The sequence below is a fragment of the Oncorhynchus kisutch genome, linkage group LG21 (assembly GCF_002021735.2).
Source record: "Oncorhynchus kisutch isolate 150728-3 linkage group LG21, Okis_V2, whole genome shotgun sequence".
In the NCBI taxonomy this organism is placed as follows: domain Eukaryota; kingdom Metazoa; phylum Chordata; class Actinopteri; order Salmoniformes; family Salmonidae; genus Oncorhynchus; species Oncorhynchus kisutch.
Genome location: NC_034194.2, coordinates 25,764,846 through 25,786,098, shown reverse-complemented (window position 1 = coordinate 25,786,098; position 21,253 = coordinate 25,764,846). Strand labels below are relative to the sequence as shown.

Here is a 21,253-nt window from a genome sequence, read left to right as displayed (position 1 = left end):
CCTCTCCCCTCCCCCTTCCCTTCTCCTCTACTTTCCTTCTTCCTTTCCCCTCAGCACTGTTGACACAGGACATCTGTACATGGCCAACACTGATCTTAAGAGACACCTGTTCCATCCCTCACTATGAGACAGGAAGAGACAGGATGAGGAAAATGCTAAAAAGGTCACGAGTGAATTATGCAAGAGCTCTAGAGCAGAAACAACATGAGGTATGTCAACAGCAACACAAACACCCTGTGAAATAGCAGTGTCTTAATACTAGTGTTGAAGAGGTCTAGTAACTAAGATTCAGAACTAGTGATTTACATCCTTTCTCCTTCACAACTGCGGTTAGTAAAGCCACCAGTTGTGGATTAAGCCTAGAGAGACTACAGATGTAGGATCTGAATTTGACCTATATTGTCACAGCAAAATAATCCTGCAGCAACAGGATTTGAATATTGATTCCATAATTTTGCTTGAGTAGGCTACAATAAAAGTGCAATACTGTTTATATAACTGTGTGTCAGTATGGATTTTCAGTGAATTTATGTAAATCACGAAGTTCATCTGCATTTCCCGCACTGAAAATTCTCAGCAACAAAAGAGTTATCAAATTAATATCCTACAACTGTAAGATGTTCTTTGATAGGGCTCTCCATTCCACCAGTGTAAGCTCCACTCACAGTTCGATGGCTTTGTTCCACATGATGACGTAGCCTGAGAGTGTGAACGACTCCACGTTGACGATGTGGATGTTTCCTTTCTCTGTGCCGATGTACAGCCATTTACTCTGGAAGGGCAGGTGGACGAATGTGATCCTGGAAAACAGAGAAAAAAGAGAGAGAACATTTATGTAGGAGCTAAGAGAGAGATAGAGACACAGAGATAGAGACACAGAGAGGGAGTAAAAGTAATAGTATTAGACAAAGAGAGAAAAAAAGAAAGACAGAAGGATATTGCTGGTGATAACTGATTTGCATTTTACAACACAGAAACTGTGTAGATTAAGAATCTTCCTCAGTGTGTATAGATTTCTACAGTGAGATAAATAATGCTGAGCTAAGACCAAGGTGATGGTAGAGGTGTTTAAAACTCTATTGGGCACCTAATTACCGGACTGATTCGAGAGGAGAGGACTGGACCAGAACACATATTACTCTTCCTTCCCTCCTTCTCTACCTTTCATCAATGGTTCATCTTCTACCTTTCATCACTTCGTCCAATCATTCCACTTGTCCTTCAGCCATCAATCCATCCATTCATTCATCCATCTAGATGTAGTTTAATGAATGGTTAAAAGCCTATGAACACCCTATCAGTCTCTACCTAGGTCCCAATGGTCATCTATCCCCAACTAGTCATTTTGACCTGGAATCAGCACTTTAAAAGAAGCCCTTCAAGACTTCCTAATGGTGCTTCATGAATAAAAAAGGACCCAAACCAGGCCTGATATACCTGAACACATCACTTCTGACCAGAACCACACTCCCCCAGGGAAGGAGGGAGAGGAAAGAGGAGAGGAAGTAGAATAGCATTATTGAAGAGTTAGCTAAGGGTTGGGTATCAAATGGTGAATGAAGAGGAGTTAGTCAACCACTTTGTAGGATTCAAGCCCACATCTGATCCAAAAATGCTCTTCAAAAATGCACACTGCAGCCATTTGACAGTTTTAACATGAAAATCATGGGCTGTATGTATGACGAATCACACCATCTCTGGATCACCCATCATTATCCATGTCCTATCTCTCCTCCCTTTTTCCTCTCTATCTCTTCCACTCTCTCTCCCTCCCCTCCCTTTCCCTCTATCCTCTGTCTCTCTTCCACTCTCTCTCCCTCCCCTCCCTCTCCCTCTATCCTCTGTCTCTCTTCCACTCTCTCTCCCTCCCTCTCCCTCTATCCTCTGTCTCTCTTCCACTCTCTCTCCCTCCCCTCCCTCTCCCTCTATCCTCTGTCTCTCTTCCACTCTCTCTCCCTCCCCTCCCTCTCCCTCTATCCTCTGTCTCTCTTCCACTCTCTCTCTCCCTCCCCTCCCTCTCCCTCTATCCTCTGTCTCTCTTCCACTCTCTCTCCCTTCCCTCCCTCTCCCTCTATCCTCTGTCTCTCTTCCACTAACTCTCCCTCCCCTCCCTCTCCCTCTATCCTCTGTCTCTCTTCCACTCTCTCTCTCCCTCTCTCTCTCTCTCTCTCTCCTTCTCCTTCTCTTTGTCTGTCTGGGCCTGGTTCTGCCCTGCCCTGCTACAGGGATTGGTACAAGAGCCCCTAAAGTGGTCCTGTTCCATAGGCTCTGCTCATCCCTGTCGTTCCCTGACTAGTCAAGGGGCCCCAATGACGTATGATACACAACTCATGAACATGAGTGTCATTCAGTTCTGTTGAACTGGACACACATGCTTGCACATACACACCAGTGGAGGTTCCTCAGAGGAGGAAGGGGAGGACCATCCTCCTCAATGTATTTTATAAAAATAAAAATAGTGAAACATTTCAAAAGTTATCCTTTTTACATAAAACTATACCAAATATATTAATGTCACCAAATAAATGATGAAAACACACTGTTTTGGAATGAAGGTCTACAGTAGCCTCAACAGCACTCTGTAGGGTAGCACCACAGTGTAGCCAGAGGACAGCTTCTTTCTGTCCTCCTCTGGGTACATTGACTTCAATACAAAACCTAGGAGGCTCATGGTTCTCATCCCCTTCCATAGACTTACACAGTAATTATGACATCCTCCAGCCTATCAGAGCTCTTGCAGCATGAACTGACATGTTGTCCACCCAATTAAAGGATCAGAAAATTAATATAGTACTGAAAGAGTAGCACTGCTAGCTAGCAGTGCATACATGTGGTGAATAGTTGACTAAAAGAGAAAGAAAGACAATAGTTGAACAGTTTTGAACAAATGTATTTATTTCAAAATGAAGGGGAAGTGAGAGAGAGATTTCATTGTATTTTTAAAATTTTCACTTAGCTTGTGAATGCAGCTAGCTAGTTTAGCCGACTCAAATACCCGGCTCAAACAGAGAGGGATGCTATGTTAGCTAGCTGGCTATGACTATCCAACACTGGAACTCTTCCAAGTTGAGGTAAGTTTTGGGTTTTATTAATTCATTGCCACCTGCTAAAATGCTTGCTGACTGTACACTGTACTGCATGATTGAAGCGGGTTTACTAACACGTTAATTCTAGCTATGTTGAATATGGTGACAACAATGTGTGTAGTGGTTAGCGGTTATGATATGAAGGTTTACTTGGAAAGTTTTTTTTTTTGCCTGTTCACAGACATCTTGGTGTTGTGCACGGACGTCCACAAGCGAAGGGAAAAGGTGAGAGAAAATTATCATGCTGTTTGTATGTGGCTGCTATGAAAGTGAACTGTGTTTGTGTGATCAGGGGTGAATTCATTTAGCTGATTCTGTAGAAAAAAGTTTCTTAAACAGAACGAAACGGGGATAAAAATATCTGAATTTGTCTAATACAAACTCTCGTTTGCAACTATTGGACTAATGATTACACCCGAAATCAACTAGATTACTCAAAATTTTCCTCTTGACCTGAGCACCTTTGTTGTAAACTTACATTCATAGGCTAGGTTGTAGTAACCTCATGATGGGTATAGGGAAAATTAGAGTATCATGTAGTATCCTTAACCTATTGATGTTACATTGAGCTGGGTGAATGGACTACGAATGACAATCATCCAATATGCTGTAGTGGACAATAAGGCCCCCCAAAATGTTCCTCCCTCATCTTAAACGTCACACACCTCTCACACATGCACACAGCTGTACACACAGCTCTCCCTCTCATTTTCCTCCCATCCAATCTTCCCCTCTCCCTTACTCTCTCTCTTCCCGTGTCCATCTTTTAGATTATATTTTTTCACTTGCTCCCCAAATCCAATCCCCCTCCTCCCCCTCTTTCTCTAGGTGTTTTTCTCTCTCTCTCACTCTCCCTCTCTGTATCTCCGTGTCTTTCTGGCTGCAGGGCAGTAGTGAGAAGTAGTGCATACTGTCAGACTATACACAAACACACACACACCTGGGTAGAGCTGGTTCCTGTCTCCACTCCACTATTCTGCAGTATAATTAATATATTCATGGATTTGAGGAGAGGCTGCTCGACATGCATCACACACACACTCGCACACACACACATACACACAAGGGCGGACTGTGAACCTGGCATTTCTAAAACACCAACCCATTTTTCCCTTTTGATCGAAATGCCAGATGGCCAATCTGCCCCTGAACACACACGAACAAAATCACAAAGCAGGTGAACACTCGCGGACACCAATATACTTACATAACACAACCCAATCACTCATTCATGCATACACATACACATGCTTAAACACACACTCCAGGACACACAACAGATCACACATACATAGGTGATCATGACGGCTATTGTTACCCCAGGAAATCCTAAGTCTTATTACATACACCCAGGAGGAACTATTGGATATAAGAGCAACGTCAACTTACCAACATTATGACCTGGAATACGACTTTCCCGAAGCGGATCCTCTGTTTGGTCCACCACCCAGGACAATGGATCGGAACCCAGCAAGCGACCCAAAACAACGGCACCGCAGAAAGGGCAGACAGAGCGGTCTTCTGGTCAGGCTCCGTAGACAGGCACATCGCCCACCGCTCCCGAGTATACTACTCGCCAATGTCCAGTCTCTTGACAACAAGGTAGACGAAATCCGAGCAAGGGTTGCCTTCCAGACAGACATCAGAGATTGTAACGTTCTCTGTTTCATGGAAACATGGCCCACTTGGGATACGTTATCAGAGTCGGTACTGCCCCCTGGCATATTCTGGTGTAACGCATAAGTGCTCAGGTCTGTTCAACGCTGGTCCGACCAATCTGATTCCACGCTTCAAGATTGCTTCGATCACGTGGACTGGGATATGTTCCGGATAGCGTCGAACATCAACATTGATGTATACGCTGATTCAGTGAGGGAGTTTATTAGCAAGTGCATCGGTGATGTTGTACCCACGGCGACTATTAAAACCTTCTCCAACCAGAAAACGGGGATTGATGGCAGCATTCACGCAAAACTGAACGTTTTTTTTTCAGTTCAGTTCCATAATGCAGTTCGCTGCAGGAGAGAATGCTGTCCGGACCAAACACAGGAAAAGAACCAGAGTCGCACAGTAGTATTGGTTGTTTGACTGCGAACATTTGATGAACTGCTACACACAGCATCATAACTTAATATCTCTGAAACATTATTTGAGTAGCAGCATTGCATTTATGAGCTCATCCGATGCAGATTAGGGGAGACTGGGGCTATACTGGGATACAGGCTACTGAACATAGCCTATTCACATGACAGAGCGGATATTGTGCGGTTTCCTCACGCATGTTGTTGGAAGACCAAAGCGAAAGTCATATGAAGATTGGAACACACAAGTGATGCTTCATGATAATCATAGATGATTTAACATGAGCATTTTTGTCTAATAAACAAATGACTTGCATGGACGAGTGGTTTTGTTTAGGAGTTTTTGTTATTTTCACATTTGGTAATGTGAAAGCAATATGACCAAATAAAAACAACACAATGTAAAAAAGAATCAAACTCTGATTCGAATTATAGCTCAGAACAGTGTGAAAAGGAGAAGACGCTTCTCTAGGATGATCCCAACTTTAAGTGGTCACGACACATCCCAAGAATTGAGGCTGCAGGCCGAACACATTTCCTAAGCAATGATAATCTACAGTGCCAAGATGATAGATTTTTTTGATCAACTATTTAAAAACGATGAAACATGATCTGATCTGACACATTCTGAGGTTGCCAATGGTTATGTACTGTATGATGTCATTTCCTATGATAAAAAAATATAGGAGAATCTGTTTGGAACTGGGGAATGCACATCCTAAAAATATCTCTCCTCCTTCTTTTACATAACTCAGGCCAATGTCCCTCACTTCATCTCTTCCCAGGAAAGAAGGGATGAAAAAAACGAAGAAAATAGAAATTAAATGAGAGGCAACGTGATAGCCACTTGGGAAGTGAAGTGTTTGAGTGGTCGGAGAGTGCATGTGTGTGTGTCTGTGTGTGTGAGTGTGAGTGTGAGTGCGAGTGCGAGTGCGTGTACGTGTGTGTGTGGGTGTGTGTGTGTGTGTGTGTGTGAGTGTGTGTGTGTGTGTGTGTGTGTGTGTGTGGTGAGTGTGTGTGTGTGTGTGTGTGTGAGTGTGTGTGTGTGTGTGTGGTGTGTGGGCTGCATTATTAAAAAGTATCTGGTCAATTAAGTCCTCTGTCCCCTTGCTTTTAGATGTGGGCTGTGTGGGCTGCCCTCTAATTGGTTATGCTCTCAGGTCAGCTTTGAACTAACCGGCCCAGCCTACACTGAACCCAGACCAAGCAAATGTGGTTCTCCACTCTCTACCGTATACTAACCCAGTCCATTGGATTCTAGGGAACTACATAGCCAGTGGATATTTGTGCCTCCAGTATGTCCTGTGGTTGGTGTTATGTTTGTGGAGAGAATGTACTTGTATGACATCATCTTACTCAGCCTGTGATGACGATGGAGTAAAAAAAAATGCTTTAAAAGCCTGCATTTGCAGTCCCCCACCGCCACAATGACTAGGTAAGATTTCTTCGCTTCTCTACTTTCTTCTCCTTTACTCTTGTCTGATTTATTTTAAATAATCTCCTCTCATCCCCTCTCCTCTTCTTTCCTATCCTCTCCTCTTTCTCCTTTCTTCCCCTACCCTCTCCCTTCTTTTCCTCTCCTCTCCTCTGCTCTCCTCTCCTCCCTACTCCTCAGCTTTCATACTCCATTCTCCTCTCCTCCTCTTCTTTTCTCCAGCCCCTCTCACCAACCCACTGACTCAGCCACAACGCCACTCCAACAGGACTTTGTCTCTCCTCATCTCCAATGATCTAGTGGGACTGGATCAGTCAAGGTGATGGCTGGGAGGGCTTTCTGCAACACATCAGCTCCTTTCTGATCAGCTGTGGTGAAGAAGAGGAGACAAGGAGATTATGGAGATAACAAAGGAGATGATGAAGGAAATGACGAAGGATATGAAGGGGGAGCGTTTGAGAGTTTCTCTAATACTGAAGAGCAGTTAATTATAGCTTAACATTGGGTGAGGCTAAGCTGATCTTAGATCTGTGCCAACCAGAAACTTTGCTACTAGCCGGAGCGTTATTAACCGTGACTGACGTTCAGCCAAGCAGGCTTCTACTGACACTTTACTAATTTGTTTAACCCCAACAATACAGCGATCAGCAACATAAAGTAACCTCTTCAGTGTCACTTAGAGGTTTGATAAGTGGACTCGTCGGCTGTGGCTGTTTCAACAACATCCCAACACGTGCGTGAGCATTTCAGCCGCAGAATATCAAACCATATCAAACGGGTATTTCCAAGTTTTGGTGACAGAGGGAGTATTGGGGTAAATAAGGCTTTGGTTCGGTCTCACAGCCTGTTCTGTTCTCAAGTGTTCTAGAATGTTGTGACAGTTCTAGTGAGATCTCTATCAGTTTGTTGACAGGAAAAATGGCCACCTTGTCTTCACTTGCCTTACACACTGAGGCTGAAGTGAGCTGTATTTAACAGAAAACACTGTTAGAGGAAACTCAGAGAAGGACGGAGGGTACATGGAAATGAATGGTAAACTACGTGAGAGGTTGTATGTGTGGAAAGGAAGATATTTTGAGTCTCCCTCCTTCCCGTCCTCATCCTCACCCCATCCTCTCCTCAGCTCTGTGTGATATTGTCTGTTGAGTTCACTCTTGTTGCTCAGGGAGGCAGGCAGGCTGCATTCGAGAGCAGTAGCGGTGCGTGGCTAAAATCACTGGGGAAAACAAACCAGGGGAAAAAATCCATATTACAACCTATGTGTTGTGATAATTGCGTTGTCTGCTCTATAACTCGTTAGTTCATATGCTTTGCCACGGTGATATACAGTGACGTGAAAACCTCTTTGCCCCCTTTCTGATTTTCCATAATCTTGACAAGGAATGTAAAATCTTATGCTTCACGGAGTCGTGGCTGAACGACGACAATATCAACATACAGCTGGCTGGTTATACGATGTACCGGCAGGATAGAACAGAGGCGTCTGGTAAGACAAGGGGTGGCGGTCTATGTATTTTTTGTAAACAACAGCTGGTGCACAATATCTAAGGAAGTCTTGAGCTATTGCTCGCCTGAGGTAGAGTATCTCATGATAAGCTGAAGACCACACTACCCACCGAGAGAGTTTTCATCTGTATTCTTTGTAGCTGTTTACATATCACCACGGTCAGAGGCTGGCACAAAGACAGAATTGAATTGAGCTGTATTCCACCATAAGCAAACAAGAAAGCGTTCACCCAGAGGTGGTGCTCCTAGTAGCCGGGGACTTTAATGCAGGGAAACTTAAATCAGTCTTACCAAATTTCAATCAGCATGTTAAATGTGCAACCAGAGGAAACAGAATTCTGGACCACCTATACTCCACTCATTGAGACACATACGAAGCTCTCCCTCGCCCTCCATAATTCTATCCTCCTGATTCCTGCTTACAAGCACAAATTAAAGCAGGAAGCACCAGTGACTAGATGAATACAAAAGTGGTCAGAGGAAGCATTTGCTAAGATACAGGTCTGTTTTGCTAACACAGACTAGAATATGTTCTGGGATTCCTATGATGGCATTGAGGAGTACACCACATCAGTCATTGGCTTCATCAATAAGTGCATTGATGATGTCATCCCCACAGTGACCGTACATACATACCCCAACCAGAAGCCATGGATTGCTGCAGCATCCGTACTGAGCTAAAGGCTAGAGCTGCCATTTTCAAGGAGCGAGACTCTAACCTGGAAGCTTATAAGAATTCCCACGATGCCCTCCGATGAACCATCAAACAGGCAAAGCGTCAATATAAGATCGAATCATGCTACACCTGCTCTGATGCTCGTCGGATGTGGCAGGGCTTGCCAATCACTACAGACTACAAAGGGAAGCACAGCAGAGAGCTGCCCAGTGACACGAGCCTACCAGACGAGCTAAACAACTATACTTGCTTCGAGGCAAATAACACTGAAACATGCATGAGAGAACCAGCTGCTCCGGAAGACTGTGTGATCACGCTCTCCGCAGCCAATGTGAGTAAGACCTTTGAACAGGTCAACATTCACAAGGTCGCAGGGACAGACAGATTACCAGGACGTGTACTGCAAGCATGTGCTGACCAACTGGCAAGTGTCTTCACTGACATTTTCAACCTCTCCCTGTCCGCGTCTGTAATACCAACATGTTTTAAGCAGACCACCATAGTCCCTGTGCCCAAGAACACTAAGGTAACCTGCCTAAATAACTACCGACCCGTGGCACTAATGTCTGTTGCCATGAAGTGCTTTGAAAGGCTGGTCATGTCTCACATCAACACCATCATCCCAGAAACCCTAGACCCACTCCAATTTGCATACCGACGGGCCGCCCCTAGGTGGTAACAACACATCTGCCTTGCTGATCCTCAACACAGGGGCCCCTCAGGGGTGCGTGCTCAGTCCCCTCCTGTACTCCATGTTCACTCATGACTGCACGTCCAGGCATGACTCCAACACCATCATTCAATTTGCCGATGACACAACAGTGGTAGGCCTAATCACCGACATCATCAGAGACCTGGCCGTGCGGTTCTCATCGACGGGGCTGCAGTGGAGCAGGTTGAGAGCTACATATTCCTTGATGACCACATCACCAACAAACTAACATGGTCCAAGCACACCAAGACAGTCGTGAAGAGGGCACGCCAAAACCTATTCCCCTCAGGAGACTGAAAAGATTTGGCACGGGTCCTCAAATCCTCAAAACGTTCTTCAAGCTGCACCATCGAGAGTATTCTGACTGGTTGCATCAATGCCTGGTATGGCAACTGCTAGGCCTCCTACTGCAAGGCAATACAGAGGGTAGTGCGAACGGCCCAGTAAATCACTGGGGCCAAGTTTCCTGCCATCCAGGACCTCCATACCAGGCGGTGTCAGAGGAAGGCCCTAAAAATTGTCAAAGACTCCAGCCACCCTAGTCATAGACTGTTCTCTCTGCTACCGCACGGCAAGCGGTACTGGAGCGCCAAGTCTAGGTCCAAGAGGCTTCTAAACAACTTCTACCCCCAAGTCATAAGACTCCTGAACATCTAGTCAAATGGCTACCCAGACTATTTGCAGTGCCCCCCTCACCCCCTCTTTACACCACTGCTACTTTTTGTTGTCATCTATGCATTGTCACTTTAATAACTCTACCTACATACTACCTCAACTAACCGGCACATTGACTCTGTATCAGTACCCCCCTGTATATAGTCTCGCTATTGTTATTTTACTGCTGCTCTTTAATTACTTGTTACTTTTATTTCTTAATCTTATCTGTATTTTTTAACTGCATTGTTGGTTAGGGGCTCGTAAGTAAGCATTTCACTGTAAGGTCTAAACCTTTCGTATGCGGCACATGTGACAAATACAATTTGATTTGATTTGAATGTTATCAGCTCTTCAACCAAAACCAAATTTTAGATAAAGGGAACCTGAGTTTGCCCCCAAAAATTACAAATTGATACTTTATTTATTTATTTAATGATCAAAGTTATGCAACACCCAATGCCCCTGTGTGAAAAAGTAATTGCCCCATTACACTCAATAACTGGTTGTGCCACCTTTAGCTGCAATGACTCCAACCAAACACCTCCTGTAGTTGTTGATCAGTCTCTCACATCGCAGTGGAGGAATTTTGGCCAACTTGTCCATGCAGAACTACTTTAACTCAGCGACATTTATGGGTTTTCAAGCAGTTAACCCAAGTTTGCCAAAAAACACCTGGAACCTGCATGATCATCAAGACTCTTGGAAGAATGTTCTATGGACAGATGGGTCAAAAGTATAACTTTTTGGACCACATGGGTCCCGTTATGTCTGGGAAAAACCAAACACTGAATTCCACGGTAAGACCCTTATACCAACGGTCAAGCATGGTAGTGGTAGTGTGATGGTTTTGGGATGCTTTGCTGCCTCAGGACCTGGACGACTTGCCTTAATAGAAGGAACCATGAATTCTGCCAATGCTTGTTGGCTACCCTTGCATTCAATGGTATGGGCTTCAACAATATCATACTCTTTTTGACCAGAAAGCATCAGATAGATGGGCTACATGTACAGAGACAGAGGGGTGCAGTTCTGCTCGCTCGGATGATTTATCCTGTGTGATACATTCAGCCTCTTGTGAATAGAAGGACAGTTATGAAACACAGAGAGACAAAATAAATGATTTTATGTTTTTTTTTCTGGGCCATTTTTGGTTGAAGCCTGGCTTCTCTTGGCATCCATGAATACACGTCACTATTCGAGAGCCTCGCTTGCTAAATGTCAAACACTCGGCAGGAACACATTCAGACCGTAAAGACACTGCCGGCCACCTGTCCGTCGCATCAGCAGTGGCACAGCTGATTGGCTCTGACGGTTAACCCCTTCCCATATTAGACTGATGGATCATGAAATGAACACCCTGATTTGCTCTGATGGGTAGGCCCTGTGTCTGTAATTGGAGGAGACAGTTGATCCCTCCCACTTGAGGTGAGGTGATTCTCCACAACAGTAACTTGCTATTTGACTTCAAACGTACTGGGTCAAAATATAGTAATAGCAAAAACAACTGATCTGAAATGTTTTCAAATAATTGTATGAATTGCATAATTATTATAAGATTCTGTGTGTGTGTGTGTGTGTGTGTGTGTGTGTGTGTGTGTGTGTGTGTGTGTGTGTGTGTGTGTGTGTGTGTGTGTGTGTGTGTGTGTGTGTGTGTAGTTGTTGGGTTGGAAAGAAGGACAGGGGGAGAAGGATGGAGGGAGGATGAAAGAGGGACATCAGGTGTAAAGGTGTCACCTTAACCCTGGGGCTGGACAAGACTGACAGACACCTCTACACACATGTGCCATATGATACTTCTTCAGTTTATATACAGAAGAACCACTGCCAGTGAATAGGCAGGGGCACGCAGCTACTGAACTGTCTGCTGTTGTCATCTGCAGTATGCTGCAGTAAAAGCAGACATTGAGAAAGACCTAATCAGAGAGAGAGCGAGAGAAAGAGAAAGAGAGCCAGGGAGTGAGAGAGAGATGAAGAGAGAAGGAGAAAGAGAGCCAGGGAGTGAGAGAGAGATGAAGAGAGAAAGAGAAAGAGAGCCAGGGAGTGAGAGAGACATGAAGAGAGAAGGAGAAAGAGAGCCAGGGAGTGAGCGAGAGATGAAGAGAGAAGGAGAAAGAGAGCCAGGGAGTGAGAGAGAGATGAAGAGAGAAAGAGAAAGAGAGCCAGGGAGTGAGAGAGAGATGAAGAGAGAAGGAGAAAGAGAGAGAGCAAATGCAGGGCGATGAAGAGAAACCTACAAGGTTCTACGTTTCTTACCTCTCTCTGTTGAACTTGAGCGAGTGGAGGATGGCGGGCCTCCTCTGCCTCAGGTTCCAGAGGTGCACGCTGTCGTCTGCCAGAGCACTCACCAGCGCCCCCTGTGACAGGGATGAAGAAGACAGCATTTACACACAAACAAATCAGTGGCACAGAATGCACAAACAAGCCTGCAATGGTGTTCTCAATCCCCTAGTGAGAGAGGCTGAATTTCAAGCAGAAAGTGAGAGAGCTCCTAGAACATGTAATGCAGCTGCTGTGTCACAAAGACAGGCACACACACACACACACACACACACACACACACACACACACACACACACACACACACACACACTACAGGAGTGTTTGAGATGTTTTGGAGTCGGAGGAGAGGAAAGGCTATAGAGAAGGGTTTGGACTTTGGAAGGTTGAGAGAGAGAGAGAGAGACAGTGTCAGTAGAGGAGGTCTGGTAGTGGGTGTGGTATGTATTTCTCTCCACATCACTCACCTCATTGATGAGAAACTGTAGCGAGATGACGGCTGCTCCACTCTCATGTTGACAGTAGCACTCCACACCTGGACGACCAAACCTGATAGGCTCTCCGTCAAGGAATCAACCAATGGAAAAGAAGGTGGGAGGGGTAATAAAGGAGATAGAACCACACAATACTCACAGAATAATATATTCTTTATCTTTCATTATTAACTTGATAGGGACAGACACAGGTCAACAAAGACATGTCAAGGTGACAGCCATCCTGCTTACCAGCCAACGCTAACCTGCAGTGAATAACATGGAAATTCTTTGGTTCCCATAGGTAACAGTCCTTAGATGGGCTTGAAACAGAACAGCCTGCATCTTGCTCTGATTTTCTGTCATGACTGAGCAATGGACAGATGAGAGCAATTCGACTGTTCATCCACAGTAAACACCAAAGTACGGTTGTCTATCTACCTTGAAGATATAGTAGGCATTTCCTATACACCACAGTATGTCTACCCTTGCAAGTTGTTTCTGGAGAGATATGATGTGTTCATGGAGAAAATAAATATTAAAATAAATGACAAAGGAAGATCATCTGGAGCTGCAGAGAAACAAACAACACAACAGAATGACATCTCCTTCCGACCTAGAGAGAGACAGAGACAGAGATGGAGAGAGAGGGGAAAATGAAGAATGGGGGAGAAGAAAGTGGGAGAGAGTGCATGCATGTGTGGGTGCAAGAAAGGGAGCGATGGATGGATGGATGGAGGAGGAGGAGGAGGAGGAGGAGGAGAGAGATATCCAGACATACAGTATAATAAATGAGCTGGGGGAGCAGAGAGATAGAGAGAGAGAGAAGGGGAAAGATTGAAAATAAAGAGCTTCCTCTGATGAAGGCCTGTATGAGTGAGCTCACTGATTATGCTTATTTATCCTACCAATTATTCCTGTGCAGACAGAGTGGAAGAGAGGAGTTAGGCGTAACACATGACAACCAGAGAGGAGAAAAACAAGCAAGTAGAGCATCCAGCTAATATCTCCAGCTAAAATAGCAAGATGGGCAGGAATATAATTGTATAAACTGATAAGGGCAACACTAAACCACACCCTTATCTGCACCAGAACAGAACATATGACCTCACGCTTACACACATCATCACATACACACACACACATCACTCATCCGGTTCACTAATACAAACACTGTACATCACACATACACATACACAGAGCCTCCTTGCTCTCTCACACACATCCCAAAAAAATGAGAGTGAGAGGGACAGAAAAGGGGGAGAGACAGAGACAGGGTAGAATCAGTAGAATGATCTGGATGCTTTAGTACAGGATAAGAACAGTAGAATGATCTGGATGCTTTAGTCCAGGATGAGAACAGTAGAATGATCTGGATGCTTTAGTCCAGGATGAGAACAGTAGAATGATCTGGATGCTTTAGTCCAGGATGAGAACAGTAGAATGATCTGGATGCTTTAGTCCAGGATAAGAACAGTAGAATGATCTGGATGCTTTAGTCCAGGAAGAGAACAGTAGAATTATCTGGATGCTTTAGTCCAGGATAAGAACAGTAGAATGATCTGGATGCTTTAGTCCAGGATAAGAACAGTAGAATGATCTGGATGCTTTAGTCCAGGAAGAGAACAGTAGAATGATCTGGATGCTTTAGTCCAGGATAAGAACAGTAGAATGATCTGGATGCTTTAGTCCAGGATGAGAACAGTAGAATGATCTGGATGCTTTAGTCCAGGAAGAGAACAGTAGAATGATCTGGATGCTTTAGTCCAGGAAGAGAACAGTAGAATGATCTGGATGCTTTAGTCCAGGAAGAGAACAGTAGAATGATCTGGATGCTTTAGTCCAGGATAAGAACAGTAGAATGATCTGGATGCTTTAGTCCAGGAAGAGAACAGTAGAATGATCTGGATGCTTTAGTCCAGGATAAGAACAGTAGAATGATCTGGATGCTTTAGTCCAGGAAGAGAACAGTAGAATGATCTGGATGCTTTAGTCCAGGATAAGAACAGTAGAATGATCTGGATGCTTTAGTCCAGGATGAGAACAGTAGAATGATCTGGATGCTTTAGTCCAGGATGAGAACAGTAGAATGATCTGGATGCTTTAGTCCAGGAAGAGAACAGTAGAATGATCTGGATGCTTTAGTCCAGGAAGAGAACAGTAGAATTATCTGGATGCTTTAGTCCAGGATGAGAACAGTAGAATTATCTGGATGCTTTAGTCCAGGATGAGAACAGTAGAATTATCTGGATGCTTTAGTCCAGGAAGAGAACAGTAGAATGATCTGGATGCTTTAGTCCAGGAAGAGAACAGTATAATTACTTTTTTTGAGGTGTTGCTGTGGTGACCAGTGAGCTGAGATAAGGCAGGGCTTTACCTAGCAAAGACTTATAGATGTGATGGATGCTTTAGTCCAGGATGAGAACTATAAGTTATTTAATTGAAAACAAATTCCCCAGGTTGCTTGCAACCAAATATTTCAGCCCTGAAAGAAGGGCAAAATGTAAGGTTGTGCTTTTCAAACTGTTCTCGTTGCCTCTCTCTAAGAAAGCATATTATCGAAAAGCACACAGACAGACTGCCTCATGAAAACGGTTGGCTGTACAGTGACATCAAACCATGGTCAAAGACAGAAAATAGTGGACATTAAACACTGTTTCTGAGAGTGAACTGTTTGTCTTAAAAAGCAACAACAGTAAGACAGTATGCTGAATGTTTCACGTCTGAGAAGGGTGTCCTCCAAAAGCACATGTTCAGATCGAAAGAATATGCCCTTGGAAGATACCATTTACCTTTTGGGGGGTTGTGCTCTGTCTCAAATATAAGGACAAAACCAAATATAGATGGTACTGGAGTATCGAATCTAAAATATAAACCTTCAAATTGTATTCTCTGTATGGTTAGAGATAAAAACATATCGCCATATTATATTGGAAGATATTATTGTCAATACTTTGACGCCAACTATTTTTGTGAGGTATTAGCTATCGCCAGTTGGCTGTACCTGCGCCAAAACTCTGTTATTTTTTATCCTGCAGTTTGTTCTCTATCTTATTTTTTAATTGTGAGTAAACATGTTTCCAGCACTTTTATTTCCATGACTAATCACAACTAATTTTGTTGTGCTCTCTTTTCTCTCTGCAGCAGACATACAGTGCATACTGGAAGCCTTCAGACCCCTTCCCTTTATCCACATTTTGTTACGTTACAGCCTTATTTTACTCACAATAACCCATAACCACAAAGTGAAAACAGCTTTTTAGAAAATAATTTACATAAGTATTCAGACCCTTTGCTATGACATTCAAAATGTAGCTCAGGTGCATCTACAACTTGATGTTTCTACAACTTGATTGTCCACCTGTGGTAAATTCAATTGATAGGACATGATTTGGAAAGGCACACACCTGTCTATATAAGGGCCCACAGTTGACAGTGCATGTCAGAGCAAAAACCAAGCATGAGATCGAAGGAATTGTCCATAGAGCTCAGAGACAGGATTGTGTCTGCAGCATTGAAGGTCCCCAAGAACACAGTGGCCTCCATCCTTCTTATATTGAACAAGTTTGGAAGCGCCAAGACCCTTCCTAGAGCTGGCCGCCCGGCCAAAGTGAGCAATCGGGGGAGAAGGGCCTTGGTCAGGAAGGTGACCAACAACCTGATTGTCATTCTGACAGAGCTCCAGAGTTCCTCTGTGGAGATTGGAGAAACTTCTAAAAGGACAACCATCTCTGCAGCACTCAACCAATCAGGCCTTTATTATAGAGTGGCCAGACGGGAGCTGGTCCTCAGTAAAAAGCACACGACAGCCAACTTGGAGTTTGCCAAAAGGCACCCAAAGGACTTTCAGACCATGAGAAAGAAGATCCTCTGGTCTAATGAAACCAAGATTGCACTTTTTGTCTGAATGCCAAGCGTCACATCTGGAGGAAACCTGACATTTTTTTATTTTATGTTTTTATTTAACCTTTATTTAACCAGGTAGGCCAGTTGAGAACACCTTTATTTAACCAGGTAGGCTAGTTGAGAACACCTTTATTTAACCAGGTAGGCTAGTTGAGAACACCTTTATTTAACCAGGTAGGCTAGTTGAGAACACCTTTATTTAACCAGGTAGGCCAGTTGAGAACACCTTTATTTAACCAGGTAGGCTAGTTGAGAACACCTTTATTTAACCAGGTAGGCCAGTTGAGAACACCTTTATTTAACCAGGTAGGCTAGTTGAGAACACCTTTATTTAACCAGGTAGGCCAGTTGAGAACACCTTTATTTAACCAGGTAGGCTAGTTGAGAACACCTTTATTTAACCAGGTAGGCCAGTTGAGAACACCTTTATTTAACCAGGTAGGCTAGTTGAGAACACCTTTATTTAACCAGGTAGGCCAGTTGAGAACACCTTTATTTAACCAGGTAGGCTAGTTGAGAACACCTTTATTTAACCAGGTAGGCTAGTTGAGAACACCTTTATTTAACCAGGTAGGCTAGTTGAGAACACCTTTATTTAACCAGGTAGGCTAGTTGAGAACACCTTTATTTAACCAGGTAGGCTAGTTGAGAACAAGTTCTCATTTGCAACTGCGACCTGGCCAAGATAAAGCATAGCAGTGTGAACAGACAACACAGAGTTACACATGGAGTAAACAATTAACAAGTCAATAACACAGTAGAAAAAAGAGAGAGTCTATATACATTGTGTGCAAAAGGCATGAGGAGGTAGGCGAATAACTACAATTTTGCAGATTAACACTGGAGTGATAAATGATCAGATGGTCATGTACAGGTAGAGATATTGGTGTGCAAAAGAGCAGAAAAGTAAATGCATATAAACAGTATGGGGAAGAGGTAGGTAAAATTGGGTGAGCTATTTACTGATAGACTATGAAATTGGTGAGAGAGATAAAAGTCTCCAACTTCAGCGATTTTTGCAATTCGTTTCAGTCACAGGCAGCAGAGAACTGGAACGAAAGGCGGCCAAATGAGGTGTTGGCTTTAGGGATGATCAGTGAGATACGCCTGCTGGAGCGCGTGCTATGGGTGGGTGTTGCCATCGTGACCAGTGAACTGAGATAAGGCGGAGCTTTACCTAGCATGGACTTGTAGATGACCTGGAGCCAGTGGGTCTGGCGATGAATATGTAGTGAGGGCCAGCCGACTAGAGCATACAATTCGCAGTGGTGGGTGGTATAAGGTGCTTTAGTAACAAAACGGATGGCACTGTGATAAATTGTATCCAGTTTGCTGAGTAGAGTGTTGGAAGCTATTTTGTAGATGACATCGCCGAAGTCGAGGATCGGTAGGATAGTCAGTTTTACTAGGGTAAGTTTGGCAGCGTGAGTGAAGGAAGCTTTGTTGCGGAATAGAAAGCCGACTCTAGATTTTATTTTAGATTGGAGATGTTTGATATGAGTCTGGAAGGAGAGTTTACAGTCTAGCCAGACACCTAGGTAATTATAGATGTCCACATATTCTAGGTCGGAACCATCCAGGGTGGTGATGCTAGTCGGGCGTGCGGGTGCAGGCAGCGAACGGTTGAAAAGCATGCATTTGGTTTTATTAGCGTTAAAGATAAGTTGGAGGCCACAGAAGGAGTGTTGTATAGCATTGAAGCTCGTTTGGAGGTTAGATAGCGCAGTGTCCAAGGACGGGCCGGAAGTATACAGAATGGTGTCGTCTGCATAGAGGTGGATCAGGGAATCGCCCGCAGCAAGAGCAACATCATTGATATATACAGAGAAAAGAGTCAAGAATTGAACCCTGTGGCACCCCCATAGAGACTGCCAGAGGACCGGACAGCATGCCCTCCGATTTGACACACTGAACTCTGTCTGCAAAGTAGTTGGCGAACCAGGCAAGGCAGTCAACAGAAAAACCGAGGCTACTGAGTCTGCCGATAAGAATATGGTGATTGACAGAGTCAAAAGCCTTGGCAAGGTCGATGAAGACGGCTGCACAGTCCTGTCTTTTATCGATGGCGGTTATGATATCGTTTAGTACCTTGAGCGTGGCTGAGGTGCACCCGTGACCGGCTCGGGAACCAGATTGCACAGCGGAGAAGGTACGGTGGGATTCGAGATGGTCAGTGACCTGTTTGTTGACTTGGCTTTCGAAGACCTTAGATAGGCAGGGCAGGATGGATATAGGTCTGTAACAGTTTGGGTCCAGGGTGTCTCCTCCTTTGAAGAGGGGGGTGACTGCGGCAGCTTTCCAATCCTTGGGGATCTCAGACGATATGAAAGAGAGGTTGAACAGGCTGGTAATAGGGGTTGCGACAATGGCGGCGGATAGTTTCAGAAATAGAGGGTCCAGATTGTCAAGCCCAGCTGATTTGTACGGGTCCAGGTTTTGCAGCTCTTTCAGAACATCTGCTATCTGGATTTGGGTAAAGGAGAACCTGGAGAGGCTTGGGCGAGTAGCTGCGGGGGGGGGGGGGGGGGCGGAGCTGTTGGCCGAGGTTGGAGTAGCCAGGAGGAAGGCACGGCCAGCCGTTGAGAAATGCTTGTTGAAGTTTTCGATAATCATGGATTTATCGGTGATGACCGTGTTACTGACTTGTCCCCCAGTACCTGCCCTGAAAAACATCCCCACAGCATGATGATACCACCACCATTCTTCACCATAGAGATGATTAACACCCCGGCAGTCCTACAATCCAAGCTAGATGCACTCAATCTCACACAAATCATCAAGGAACCCACCAGGTACAACCCTAAATCTGTAAACAAGGGCACCCTCATAGACGTCATCCTGACCAACTGGCCCTCCAAATACACCTCCGCTGTCTTCAACCAGGATCTCAGCGATCACTGCCTCATTGCCTGTATCCGCTACGGATCCGCAGTCAAACGACCACCCCTCATCACTGTCAAGCACTCCCTAAAACACTAGAGCACCAGAGCTCGGTGTATGTGACCAGTAAATTTGATTTGATTTGATGTCTACCTTCCAACAGGACAACAACCCTAAGCACATAGCCAAGACAACACAGAAGTGGCTTTGGGACAAGTCTCGGATTGTCCTTGAGTGGCCAACGCAGAGCTCGGTCTTGTAACTGATGACTCTGAAGAGAGACCTGAAAATAGCTGCGACGCTCCCCATCCAGCCTGACAAAGCTTGAGAGGATCTGCAGAGAAGAATGGGAGAAACTTCACAAATACATGTGTGTCAAGCTTGTAGCGTCATACCCAAGAAAACTAGACACATTAATCGCTGCCAAAGGTGCTTCAACAAAGTACTGAGTGAAGGGTCTGAATAATTATGTGAATGTGATAATGTGTTGTTTTTTTATACATTTGCAAAAATGTAAAAAAAACTTTTTTTGTTTAGTCATTATGGGGTGTTGTATGTAGATAGATGGGGGGGGGAAGCAATTTCATCCATTTTAGAATAAGGCTGTAATGTAACAAGTGTAACAATAAGGCTGTAATGTGGAAAAAGTCAAGGAGTGTGAATACTTTCCGAATGCACTGCAATATCTGTGGAAAATCAAATTGCAGTAAAAATTGCAAATCACATTATCGAGTCACAATACATACACAGTAGCTTTGGCAAATGTAGGATCTACAATTTAAGCCTGTTTGCTACGGCAAGAAAATAATTCTGCAGCAACAGGAAATGTTAATAATTATATGGATTATAATTCATTACAATTTTCTTTTAGTCAAACATTTTTAAGTGGAAATAGCAAACTTTATAAGCCTTTTAAACCTTGAATACACGACCAGTTTGCAACAAATGAAGATCCTACCTCTGTAAGTATTGTGATAATATCGTATCATGAGGTCCCTGGCAATTCCCAGCCCTACTAAACTCCATGCACATGCTGCTCTGTGTTAACTCTCCATAGTATGATGTCCCTGTCACCACCACTCCAACTCACATAATGGACAGATTATCCAGGGTGAAGAAAAGAGGGAGAGCGTAGAGAGAGAGAGAGAGAGAGAGAGAGAGAGAGAGAGAGAGAGAAAGACAGAGAGGAATGGAGAGAGGGAAGGAAAGAAAACTGGGTCAATTCCGCTTGTCAAGTCAGATGAAACTTTAAAAAGCTATTTCTGCCCTCAAAGTCAACAGATCTGTTACGTTTCTTATGGGTTCTCATAGTCCCCACGCTTAGTGTTGCTGCCCAGGAGGGTTGGCCCCTGTCACTTGGTTGGCCCCTGTCATTTGGTTGGCCCCTGTCAGTAAAACCCAGGGACAGCCCTTGGTTGGCCCCTGTGGATGTAATAAAATTGCTGTGTTGGCTCTTCACCTGACCTCACCAATTGAAAGAATGATGGATCTTCTAGACCGTTTATTTGTTTCGTACACATTGCACCACAGGGAGTGTGTGTGTGTGTGTGTGTGTGTGTGTGTG

General features: G+C 44.3%; 1 protein-coding gene across 8 annotated transcripts in view; it reads right to left on the bottom strand.

Annotated features, from left to right (window-relative positions):
* LOC109866606 (syntaxin-binding protein 5) overlaps positions 1 to 21,253 on the bottom strand; it is a 147,847-nt gene that overhangs the window by 56,136 nt on the left and 70,458 nt on the right. For all 8 annotated transcript variants that reach the window (XM_031800535.1, XM_031800537.1, XM_031800541.1 and 5 more), the window contains exons 3-5: positions 12,898 to 12,979; positions 12,407 to 12,507; positions 666 to 800 (exon numbers count right to left, since the gene is read on the bottom strand). In XM_031800535.1, the coding sequence (XP_031656395.1) occupies positions 666 to 800; positions 12,407 to 12,507; positions 12,898 to 12,979 (318 nt within the window). The remainder of the gene's footprint in view (positions 1 to 665; positions 801 to 12,406; positions 12,508 to 12,897; positions 12,980 to 21,253) is intronic.